Below are 12,852 nucleotides of genomic sequence, written 5' to 3' on the forward strand. Positions count from 1 at the left end.
ACCATAACAACAACAACAAATTACATGTTATGAAAGATGGTGGTGATGCATACCCGTAAGCCTAGCAGGAGGGAGACAGGTCAGGAAATTGTCATGTCAAGATCAGTTCACAGCTGGGCGTGGTGGCACACGCCTGTAATCCCAGCACTCGGGAGGCAGAGGCAGGTGGATCTCTCTGTGAGTTCGAGACCAGCCTGACTTAGAGTGAGTTCCAGGACAGCCAGGGCTACACAGAGAAACCCTGTCTGGGGTGGGGGTGGGGGTGGGGGGGAGATCAGTTCACGCTGAGCTATCCACCGAAGGCTGGACTTGAGCTCTGATTCTTCTGTCTCTACCTCCCAAGCGCTGGGACTGTAGTACACAACCCTCCCAGCAAAACTCTTTAGTGCCCAAGATGTGTTTTGGTTTGGTTGGGTTTTTTGTTATTGCTGTTGTTATTTGGTTTTTCTTTTTTCTTTCTTTTTCTTTTTCTTTTTTTTTTTTTAAGATTTATTTATTTATTACATATACAGTATTCTGCCTGTATGTGTGCCTGCACACAAGGAGAGGGCACCAGATCTCATTTTAGATGGTCATGAACCACCATGTGATTGCTGGGAATTGAACTCAGGACCTCTGGAAGAGCAGACAGTGCTCTTAACCACTGAGCCATCGCTCCAGCCCTGGTTTTTCTTTTTTTCTTTCTTTCTTTCTTTTTTTTTTTTTTTTTTTTGGTTTTTCGAGACAGAGTTTTTCTATGTAGCCTAGCTTTGTAGACCAGGCTGGCCTTGAACTCACAGCAATCTGCCTGCCTCTGCCTCCCGAGTGCTGGGATTAAAGGTGTGTGCCACCACACCTGACAGTACCCAAGATGTTTATTGGGGATGTTTTCTACTCACCTTGCGTCAAGGTGCACTTACTTGACAAATTAGAATTTTAAAAAGTATCGTATAAACTTCTCTTTATCCCTCTCCATTTATGAATTTATCGGAATCTGACTTGGATTCCCTTTGTCTCTGCCTCCCGAGTCCTGGAATCATGGGGGAATTGTGTTCTGCCACACCTAGGCAAAGATCCATCTTTACGTCTGTCTCCCTCAAGCCTGGGTCTTGTGACTGGTGGTGCGAGAGCTTGCAATGTCTGGCTTCCTCTTTACACTATTGCTGAAGGGCCGGGACCTCCCATCTTGCCCAGGAGGTGCACACTGTTCTGAGAGATGGAGAGGCGCTAGTGGACGGGACACATGGGAGGCAGGGGAATGGTGAATTGATCAGAGCTGAGTGCTGGAGTGGACAGGTGATGGCCCTTCAGGACAGGAACAGCCAGCCTCCGGGGATGAGAGTTGAGCTGTGCATCTACGCCCCAGGAGGGCTTGGGGAAAGGAAAGTGGAGGCTCCAATTCCTGTTTCAGTTGGTGAAAGAAATCAGGGGACAACAGGATGGCTTCACACAATCCACCTGACACCAAGCCTGACAACCTGAGTTTTATCCCTAGGACCTTTATGTAAGGAGAATTCTGGAATTTTGGGTTCTTCCCCCCCCCTTTTTTTTCTAAAGATTTATTTATTATTATGTATATATTATAGATGGTTGTGAGCCACCATGTGGTTGCTGGGAATTGAACTCAGGACCTCTGGAAGCGCAGTCAGTGCTCTTAACCACTGAGCCATCTCTCCAGCCCGAATTTTGGGTTCTTAACAAAACAACAAACAAACAAACAAACAAACAAAGCCACAGAAATATTATATAAATATGTTTTCGTTTTAATCCCAGGTGTGAGATACGGGGCTGCTTCACAGCAGCTGACTATGATTTGCCTCGTGCTCTGGCAGAGGTGTGGTTCTGCCAGCGGCAAATAGTTTCTGCAATTGTATGGTGTTTGGATTTCTGAGAAGTTTTCAGAGGTATATAAATGCCAGGACCCCCGAGAGGTGGGGATTGGTGGTTGTTGGATGAAGGGGGTGTGGTTGTGCTCAAAGAAGAAACAAGAAAGAAATTAGATTCAAGGATCTCTATCTCTCTCCTCCTCCCCTTTCATCCTTTCTTTCTCTCCTATCTAGTGCTAGGGGCTGGAGAGATGGCTCAGAGGTTAAGAGCACTGACTGCTCTTCCAGAGGTCCTGAGTTCAATTCCCAGCAACCCCATGGTGGCTCACAGCCATCTGTAATGAGATCTGGTGCCCTCTTCTGGTTTGTAGGTGTACATGCATGCAGATTATTGTATACATAATAAATAAATCTTGAAAAAAATAAAAAAGCACCCACAAAGTATCAAAAATCTAGCTACACTTAGGTAGAAGGACAGAAATTACTCCTACGAGTTGTCCTCTGACTTACATATGAGTGTGTGCACGCACATATACACTTTTTAAAAAAGATTTATTTATTATTTATACAGTATTCTGCCCACACGTGTGCCTGCCCACTACAAGAAGGCATCAGATCTCATTATAGATGGCTGTGAGCCACCATGTGGTTGCTTGGAATTGAACTCAGGACCTTCGGAAGAGCAGACGGTGCCCTTAACCTCTGAGCCATCTTTCCAGCCCCCACACATTTTTTTAATGGAATGCTTCACAAATTTGCATGTGGTCCTTGTGCAGGGGCCAAGCTAATCTTCTCTGTAGCGTTCTAGTTTAATATATGTGCTGCCAAAGCAAGCACCAATTTAAAAAAAAAAGCAAAGAAAAGACAAAGACACAGTGGAGAGAGGAAGAGGACAGGCCTAAAGAACTCTGTCCCCAAGGTCAGCCAACCACCCAGGTCGGGGTTGGATTGTGGAGTCCACTGATCCCAGCTGGGCAGGTAAACCTTCCAAAGTCCCCCAGCAGACAGAGGCACACTCCTCACTCCACCTGAGCCAGTACCTGCTGGAAAACATGGTACCTTGGTACCTAGATGATCCAGGCAGCAAGGAGAGGTCTGTTCTGCCACCCGCCTGCCTGCTGTGTGACCTTGGGCAAGTCGTTTGCCCTCTCTGGACTGTATCTTCTCTTTCCTCAGGATGACATAACGATCTCAGGTCTGCCTTTCTGCCAAGGCATGTGCAGGGAGCGATGAACTTGGAAAGCCTCTAGCCATCTGCAGGGCCCTGGGATGGTTGTCACCAGCAGGAGGCAGATGGGAAGGCGCCAGGCTTGGGCCTGGCACCACCAGGCTCCTCTCATGTCCTGCCCAAGCCTGCAGCTTCTTTGGTCTCTGCCCAAGCCTTGCCATCTGTGTGGTGGCACCAGCCTGTATCTTCCTGCTTCCCTGACAGGAAGTGACCCTGGGATCTCTCACTTGACCCAAATCCCACCCCACCCCCACTCCCCCAGCCCCATTCCTGAGCAGACAGACCCTCTGCTCCACTCTGAGGGGGTGTTGTTGCTATCTTTGTTTTCAGTGCTGGGGATCAAACCCAAAGAGCACATGCTTGAAGTGCTCTACCACGGAGCTCTAGTCCAAATCCCATAAAAAACAAACACACTACATTTATTTATTTGGGGGAAACACTTGTGCGCAGATCAGAGGACACATTGTGGAGTCAGCTCTCTCACCTTCGTGGTCCTGAGGATCAGCCTTGGTGACAAGCAACTTTATCCTCTGAGCTGTCTTGTCCCCGCCCCATGTCTGTCTGTCTGTCTGTCTGTCTGTCTGTCTGTTTTGAGAGATGGCCTTATTAGGTCACTTAGGAAGGGTTCCCCAGCAGGAAGGAGAGGGCAGGGACCCTGGCTGAGATTCTCACCCCCTTCTCTAAAGTCACAATCAGGCTTAGAAGCCTTGGTTCCCTCCTCGCATGATCTATCCCTCTGTGGCTGAGAGACCAGCTGGCTTGGGCTCAGTGCGTCACCATCAGTCTGCAGTATCAAGAATGAGTTAGCCGGGCGTGGTGGCGCACGCCTTTAATCCCAGCACTTGGGAGGCAGAGGCAGGCGGATCGCTGTGAGTTCGAGGCCAGCCTGGTCTACAAAGTGAGTCCAGGATGGCCAAGGCTACACAGAGAAACCCTGTCTCGAAAAACCAAAAAAAAAAAAAAAAAAAAAAAAAAAACCAAAAAAAAAAAAAAAAAAAAAGAATGAGTCCCCTCGGCTGGGCATGGTGGCGCGCGCCTTTAATCCCAGCACTCGGGAGGCAGAGGCAGGCAGATCACTGTGAGTTCAAGGCCAGCCTGGTCTACAAAGTGACTCCAGGACAGCCAAGGCTACACAGAGAAACCCTGTCTCAAAAAAAGAATTGAGTCCCTGTCCTTTTGGGTGGCAGTTGTCTCAGCCTGTCCTTTCCGCAGGTGGCTGCACTCCAGCGGCAGATCTTCGATTTCCTGGGCTACCAGTGGGCTCCCATCCTGGCTAACTTCCTACACATCATGGCTGTCATCCTGGGCATCTTTGGCACCGTGCAGTACCGGTCCCGGTATCTCATCCTGGTATGTCCTTTTCCTTGCCCCCGCCTCTCCAGCCCAAAGAGACACAAATGTCCAAACCTCAAAAGTATGTACTTTGAATGGACCAAAAGTAAGTACTTTAATGAGAACCAGGTATGTTCTCATAAAAGATTCTTCCTAGCAGATAATGTAAGTGAATATATATATATTTGGAGTCGTTTTATTTTGGTTTTGTTTTTGTTTTTTGAGACAAGGTTTCTCTGTCTTGGCTTTCCTGGAACTCATGCTATAAACCAGGCCGGCCTTGAACTCACAGTGATCCACCTACCTCTGCCTCCTGAGTGCTGGGACTAAAGGTGTGCACCACCACTGCCTGGCCCCCTATCCCCTTATTAAAGGGGGGGGGGGAATAAAAAGACAGTATGGTCTGCAGCTTGAGGCTGTGGTTTTTCCCTCCACTGCTAACGGTCTCGTAGACTCCTGGTCCCAGGACATCCTCAGCCTGCTGCTGGTCCTCAGTGCAAGGGAAAAGGCTTCTCAGTAGATGAACCCACCTCCATACTTGATACCTGTAGTCGCATGGACTTGCAGTGCCTTGCTATGAACGGTCCACTCGTAAAGGCTCAGCTCCACCAAGCCGGTTCTGCCACCAAGTGCCCTCACCTGCTGAGGCTTCTCAGCAGCCCCTGCAATTTGCATTTTTGTTTTTTTGTTTTTCGAGACAGGGTCTCTCTGTGTAGCCTTGGCTGTCCTGGACTCGCTTTGTAGACCAGGCTGGCCTCAAACTCATAGCGATCCGCCTGCCTCTGCCTCCCGAGTGCTGGGATTAAAGGCATGCGCCACTACACCTGGCCATTTAAAATATTTTATTTGTTTGTTTATCTTTAATTATGGAGGGGGACACTTGAGTGCGAATTCGGGTACTCCAGGAGGCCAGAAAAGGGCCTTGGGTCCTCTGGACCTGAAGTTACAGGTAGTTGTGAGCCTGTACTTCTGTAGGGGCTGGGAACAAAAAAAATCTCATCTTCACTGCTGAACCATCTCTCCAGCCCCAGTGTGTAACTTTTTTTGGGGGGGGGGGCGGGTTTTGAGACAGGATTTTCTCTGTGTAGCCCTGGCTGTCCTGCAACTCACTTTATAGACCAGGCTGGCCTCGAACTCACAGTATTCCACCTGTCCTGCAACTCGCTCTATAGACCAGGCTGGCCTCGAACTCACAGTGATCCACCTGCTTCTGCCTCCCGAGTGCTGGGATTAAAGGTGTGCGCCACCACACCTGGCCCCAATTGGTATTTTTATTTTTATTTTTTTTTATTTTTTGGTTTTTCAAGACAGGGTCTCTTTGTAGCCTTGGCTGTCCTGGACTCACTTTGTAGACCAGGCTGGCCTCGAACTCACAGCGATCCGCCCGCCTCTGCCTCCCGAGTGCTGGGATTAAAGGCGTGCACCACCACGCCCGGCCCAATTGGTATTTTTAACAAACTCCTCAATGTAATTACTGTATGTCTAGAGGAGGTCCCTCTCCAAGGAGCTGAGCTAAGGGCCAGTCCAGCCTCCTAGCTGTGTGAGCCAGAGAAGCTCAGCCCGCCTCTAGGCCTTAGCAGAGGGGAGAAGACATGCCTGCCTGCTCTGCAAGGATGTGAAAGTGGGTGTGGACGTATTTCCACCGCAAAGATTCCCCTTGCCCTTGAGGTCTGTCTCCATTGACTGCGCCCTCCCCTCCCCTGAACTCACCTCTGCTTTCCACAGTACGCGGCCTGGCTGGTCCTCTGGGTGGGCTGGAACGCGTTCATCATCTGCTTCTACCTGGAGGTCGGACAGCTCTCCCAGGTAAGCCACAGGCCTGGGGGATGGGGGGGGGGGCAGGGGGCGAGGGGGCGAGGGGGCGGGGTGCTCCAAGCACAGCCTGACCTCTGCAGTCCCTACTGAGGCCTGGCACGTCATCTCTTCCACACCCTTTTCTCCCTCTGCACAGTCCCGTATTTTGTGCAGCCCGCTTGACCTCCATGTTTTGTTTTGTTACTGGCCTCCTCTGTGCTTCTCAAAAACAGAGATGGAACTGACGAGGCTAAAAGAGCATTTGCTGTGAAGGAAGCTGAGCTGAGGGCTCTGTTGACCTCGAGCTCAGCGAAAACCGCAGGTGTACGTTGGCCCCGTGGTAGGATGCTCAGAGGAAGGAGGGGAACATGCCATACACGCACGCTTCATTGCTGAGACGCAGAGGCCTGGTGGGTCCGGGGCTTCGTCAATATGGTTCTGAAAGGAAAGAGACTAAGTGGCCTTTGTTCAGGGGAAATTGAACAAACTGTCATGTGGAGAAAAGCTGAGGAAAGCAGGGGTGTAGAGCTGGAAGAAGAGCAAGCCCAGAGAGACACAGCGTCTATTTTTAGATCTAAAGGAGGCCAGATAAGTGAATAAGAACTTTGCCTTCTTGGTTTGACCCTGTTCCATTTAAGTCCCTGCTGTAGTAGCGTGGCCCAGCAGTTTGACCCTGGGCAAATGGCCTGCTCTCTTTAAACCTCAGTTTGCACTTTCTTTAGACTCATTTATTATTTATTTTATGTGTGTGGGTGTTGTTGCTTGTTTTTGTTGTTGTTTGGTTTGTCCCCCCCCCAGACAGGTTTCTCTTGTAGTCCTGCTTGTCCTGGACTCACTTTGTAGACCAGGCTGGCCTTGAACTCACAGCTATCTGCTTGCCTCTGCCTCCCAAGTGCTGGGATTGAAGCATGGGCCACCATACCTAACCGACACTTGGTGTTTTTCTTTTTGTTTTGTTTTTCTTTTCTTTTTTTTTTTTAAAGATTTCTTTATTTATTATTATGTATACAGTGCTCTGCCTGCATGTACCCCTGCAGGCCAGAAGAAGGCATTAGATCACATTACAGATGGTTGTGAACCACCATGTGGCTGCTGGGAATTGAACTCAGGACCTTTGGAAGAGCAGGCAGCGCTCTTAACCACTGAGCCATCTCTCTATCCCCCATTGTTTTGTTTTTCAAGACAGGCTTTCTCTGTGTACCCTTGGCTGTCCTGCTTTGTAGACCAGGCTGACCTTGAACTCACAGAGATTGGCCTGCCTCTGCCTCCCAAGTGCTAGGATTAAAAGCGTGCTCCACCACACCCGGATATGTTTGTTTGTTTGGTCGGGTTTTTTGTTTGGCTTTGTTTTGTTGTTTTTGGAGACAGAGTTTCTCTGTGTAACAGCCCTGACTGTCCTGGACTCTCTTTGTAGACCAGGCTGGCCTGGAACTCACAGAGATCCACCTGCCTCTGCCTCCCGAGTGCTGGGATTAAAGGCGTGCGCCACCACACCCGGCCATCCCCACCCTTCTAATACTTCCCCACAGTCCCAACAACTGGGGACCAAGTATTCAAACATATGAGCCTATGGGGGCCGTTCTCGTTTAAACCGCCACAGGGCACTTTGCATAGATCTGTGCATCGCGTATGTGCAGTGCTGGTAGAGGCCAGAAGAGGGCGAATGAAGCCAAGAACTGGGATTACAGACAGTTGTGAGCTGCCATGTGGGTGCTGAAAATGGAACCCTGGTCCTCTGGAAGGGCAGCCAGTGTTCTTAATTGCTGAAGTATCTCTCTAGTCCCCCCTGCAACCCCCCAAACTCCCACCTCCCTCCTTCCTTCCCTCCCTCCCTCCCTCCCTCCCTCCCTCCCTCCCTCTCTCTCTCTCTCTTAAGATAGGATTTCTTGTAGCCCAGGCTGGCTTCTAACATCCTGTAGCTAAGCATGACTGAACTTCTGACGTCCTCTGTCTTCTTCCCAAGTGCTGGGATTACAGTCACACACTACAACATGTGGTGCTGGGGAGGGAACCCAAGCTTTCCTGTGTACTAAATAAACACTCCAGCCGGGCGCGGTGGTGCTCGCCTCTAATCCCAGCGCTCAGGAGGCAGAGGCAGTCAGATCGCTGTGAGTTCGAGGCCACCTGGGCTACAAATGAGACCAGGACAGTCAGGGCTACACAGAGAAACCCATTGGGGTGGGGAGGGGGCTGTTACACAGAGAAACCCTGTCTCAAAAAAACAAACAAACAAACAAAAACCACGCCACCAACTGAGCCACATTCCCCGTCCTGTTTCCTCCTCTAAACCAGCTTGGGGAGATGGTTCAGTTGGTCAGGATGCACAGAGCCAGAGAGATAGTTCAATGGGTAAAAACGCTTGCTTTGCAAGCCTGACCACCCAAGCTCAATCCCAGATCCTGCAGTGGAAGGAAAAAAGGAACCAACTCCCAAAAGTTGTATTCAGACTTCTGGACATGTTTCTGTGTGCACGCATACACACACATACACACATATACACCCCAACAACAACAACCAACAACAATTCAATTTAAAAGAAAAAAACAGTGAGAAGGCAGTTGAGGAAGCCACACAATGTTGGCTTCTGGTTGTGAGCCTAGCCTTTAACGGCTGAACCATCTCTCCAGCGCAGTGTTGGCTTCTGGCATCAGCATGCACACAGGTGAGTGGGTACACACACACACACACACACACACACACACACACACACACACACACACAGAGGAAAGTAGAATCTGGGCATGGTGGCCCACTCCTGTAATCCCAGCATCTGGGAGGCAGAGGAAGGCAGATCTCTTAAGTTCGAGGCCAGTCTGGTGTACACAGCAAGTTCCAGGACAGCCAGGGCTACACAGAGAGACCCTGTCTCAGGCGGAGGGAAAAGAAAGTAGAGAGCATAGCGACCCCTTGTGGTTACACAGGAGATGACGCTTTGTCTCAGGCCTGTGTGTTCGGTGCCTGGTCAGCATGGTGAAGGAGCAAAAGCATCGACAGGCACAGGGCTGCACACCCTCTGAGCAGCTGACCTAGCCCTGCCCCTTCTCCTTCTAGCAAATGGGAGATTGCGGACCAAGGAGAGGCGAGATTTATCCAGGGTCACACACAAGGAGAGCAATGGACATCCATTGGGTTGTATAGGAACTTGTATTGAGGATTTTACCAGTGTCTGAGGAATTAGACCCCCATCTCTCTTTGTTTTTTGTTTTTTGAGACAGGGGTTTCTCTGTGTAGCCTTGGCTCTCCTGGAACTCTTTGTAGACCAGGCTGGCCTCAAACTCAAAGAGATCCACCTGCCTCTGCCTCCTGAGTGGTGGGATTAATTAAAGGTGTGCACCCATCCCTCTTACTGTCCCTTCTAGTTCTGAAATTCAAAGGCTCCTGTATAGGCTCAATTCCCACCCTTTCCAGCCTAGTGATAGCAGTGATGTCTACATGGTCATCTGCTGCCACCTACTGGCCATGTATGGACATGCAGGTGTAGTCATTTCCTTCACAAATCAAGCTAGAGAACAGGCTGTGAGAATCCAGGTGGTGTGGGATCTGGCGAGCATCCCTCCCCACCGCTCAGTATCCCAGGCCCCTCTGCCCCCCAGGACCGGGACTTCATCATGACCTTCAACACATCCCTGCATCGCTCGTGGTGGATGGAGAATGGGCCAGGCTGCCTGGTGACTCCTGTTCTGAATTCCCGCCTGGCCCTGGAGGACCACCATGTCATCTCGGTCACTGGATGCCTGCTTGATTATCCTTACATCGAAGCCCTCAGCAGTGCTCTGCAGATCTTCCTAGCTGTGAGTCCTGTTCACCACCCACCCGCATATTCCCAGAAGTGCAGAATCCAACCCACCCCACTCTAAATCCCGAATTTAAAAAAAAAAAAAGATTTTATTTATTTATTACATATACAGAGTTCTGCCTGCACACCAGAAGAGGGCACCAGATCTCATTACAGATGGTTGTGAGCCACCATGCGGTTGCTGGGAATTGAACTCAGGATCTCTGGAAGAGCAGGCAGTGCTCTTAACCTCTGAGCCATCTCTCCGGCCCCTCATCCCCAATTAAGAGAGGACAAAACCAGGTGTGATGGCAGATACCTGCAATTCCAGCATTCAGGAGGCAGAGGCAGGGAATCGGGATTGTGAGTTGAAGGTCCAGCCTCCATGACATAGTGAGTTCCAGACCCCATGCCTGCCTAGAAAAAGATACGTCTATGTATTGCAGCCCCCCTCTGCTCCTGCCCAGATCTGGGTCTTACGACACCTCCCTCCTCCTAGAGTAAGACCCAGACTCAGGAAGAATCACTGGGAAAGAGCAGGTGGCAGTTCTACATGTACAAATGAAATATCCTGGGGGGTGGGGGAGTGGGGCCACACACTGTGACTGTGACTTCAAACAAGCAGTTCACCAATCTGTGCCCCAGTCTTCTCAGGCCCTGGTCGATCGTTAGGTGAAAGGATTCTGTAGTCCTGCCTGTGTAAAGTGCCGAGGACAGGGCTGGCCCTCCCATTAATGGTCCCAGGTAGCCCAGGCTAGCCTTGAGCTCCTGACCTTCCAAGTGCTGGGGTTGCAGGTGTATGCCACCATGCCGGGCTGTGACTCCTATTTGGAGCTTTCTTTTTTCTTTAATTTCTTCTTTGGTTTTCTTTTTTGTTTGTTCGTTTCGAGACACTTTCTCTGCATAGTCCTGGCTGTCCTGGAACTCACTCTGTAGACCAGGCTGGCCTCGAACTCACAGAGATCCGCCTGCCTCTGCTTCCCGAGTGCTGGGATTAAAGGTGTGCGCCACCACTGCCCAGCACAGTCACAGTTTTGGGTTGTTGCTGTCGTTTTGTTTTGTTTTTAAAGATTTATTTATTATGTATACAGTGTTTTTGCCTGCGCCAGAAGAGGGCACCAGATCTCACTATAGATGGTTGTGAGCCATCGTGTGGTTGCTGGGAATTGAACTCAGGACCTTTAGATGAGCCGGTATTAAAGCATCCACCCTGCACAACCTATGAGTCTTTCAAGCACAAGTATTTAGCTTAAGTGTTTGCTTAGGACAGGGCGCTGAGTTGTATGAGGAGAGGGGACAGGGACAACTTCTCTTTCTCTTCCTGACTGTCATCCCCTCTCCCAGCTGTTCGGCTTCGTGTTTGCCTGTTATGTGAGCAAAGTGTTCCTGGAAGAGGAGGACAGCTGTAAGTGCGGCTCCTACCCCGACCCCCCCGGGGAGGTGGGGCGGCCCGTCTTTTCAGCACCGTGGACAGGGCTTCCTCGCCTCCAGGGAGCCCAGGGTTAGCTTGGGGGCCAAGAAGAGACACCAAGGATAGTTGGGGGTCTGCTCTGGGTTAGGACCCAGATGTCCAGGTGCTTAGACCCAGAACCGCCTTTTCTGATGCCCTATGGGCCAGCTTAGAGCCTTAGGGCCTTCCTTCAACCAGACCGCCTCCAGCTGCTGCGGGTGCAGGGCGGGGGCGGGAGTGGGCAACACTTTACCCTCCTCTTTCCCACTCTCACGCAGGGCACCCCCCTCAAGTTCACATCCTGGGCGTGGTCTTTTCCGGCCCCACCCACCCCCCCTTCCCAAGCCTGGCTACCCAGGAATGGGTTCCTGTCCTGGGTTCTTCATCTTTCAGGACCCAGTCTTCAGGACTCACCCCTTCCCTTTCGCAGTTGACTTCATCGGTGGCTTTGACTCCTATGGGTACCAGGCGCCTCAGAAGACGTCGCATTTACAGCTGCAGCCTCTGTACACGTGGGTCCCTGGCGGGGTGCTGGGTGTGGCTGAAGGGATCGGGTCTTTAGTGTTGGTGGACAGAAGGGCACGGAGAAGGCATGGGCATCCGGGTCTCTCAGCCTTTCAGCCGCAGGCCTACAGATCCACCCCTAACCCTCTTTTGTTTCCTGCAGGTCGGGGTAGCTTCTGCCCCGCACCCAACCTCTTACAATGCCCCGGGCAGTTGGAAAAAAAGGAAGCAACTCTGTCCCGCAGCTCGGATCACGATGGGCAGGCGCGCCCCCTGGCGGCGCATAAGCTGACTGCAGCTTGTGCCGCCTGGATCTGCAGCTCCTGAAGCAAATGTGGACGCAGATTTGAACTCGGACTTGACCCTGGCTCTAGCTTGGCCCTTAGCAGCCGGACTTCAGGGCTGGGGCGGGGAGGGGAGGGGGAATCACTGGGTTTGTATTTTTTTTAATCTCAGCCTTGGTATGTGCCGGGGTCTTTCTCTCTCTTCAGCTTCACTCCTTATCTAAAACCTCGCCCTCAATCCACACAGCAAGACAGACGGACTTACTCCATCTCACCCCTCATTAACCTGCCCTGGGAAAAGATACTGTGAACCCGAAGCAGTCCTGGCCACTGGCATCCTGTGCGACATCTGGCAGAGCCTTTGCTCTCTCTGGGCCTCAGTTTCCCCACCTCAAATAATTAAACTGGTCTCTTAGCAGATGATGCTTCCAGCATTCTCACTTGACTCTCGATTCCCTGGGCTGCACTGCAGCTGTGGAAACTAAGGCCCAGAGATGTGAGGTGACTTGCTGGAAACCACATAGTAAGAGCCGGGCTGTGCTAGTTTGAGAGTCCAACCCGGTACCTGGCCTGTGGACTTGGTTTACAAGCCTTTTTTCTAGCTTGGACATCCCTGCACACTCACACGCCACCACCCCCACTCACCAGCGCCACTCTTAAAGCAATATACCACTTTGTTC

The 12,852-nt window shown here is 51.0% G+C and overlaps 1 protein-coding gene across 2 annotated transcripts in view; it reads left to right on the forward strand.

Moving 5' to 3' along the window:
- NKAIN1 (sodium/potassium transporting ATPase interacting 1) overlaps positions 1-12,592 on the forward strand; it is a 44,652-nt gene extending 32,060 nt beyond the window's left edge. The window contains exons 2-7 of one of the 2 annotated variants that reach the window (XM_084787675.1): positions 4,246-4,383; positions 6,091-6,171; positions 9,753-9,950; positions 11,279-11,339; positions 11,815-11,896; positions 12,052-12,592. In XM_084787675.1, the coding sequence (XP_084643801.1) occupies positions 4,246-4,383; positions 6,091-6,171; positions 9,753-9,950; positions 11,279-11,339; positions 11,815-11,896; positions 12,052-12,061 (570 nt within the window). In that variant the 3' untranslated portion in view covers positions 12,062-12,592. The remainder of the gene's footprint in view (positions 1-4,245; positions 4,384-6,090; positions 6,172-9,752; positions 9,951-11,278; positions 11,340-11,814; positions 11,897-12,051) is intronic. The other variant, XM_084787676.1, reaches the window with a different exon arrangement.
- Positions 12,593-12,852: the final 260 nt, after the last annotated feature.

Source organism: Acomys minous, assembly GCF_964271855.1.
Source record: "Acomys minous genome assembly, chromosome: 6".
NCBI lineage: Eukaryota > Metazoa > Chordata > Mammalia > Rodentia > Muridae > Acomys > Acomys minous.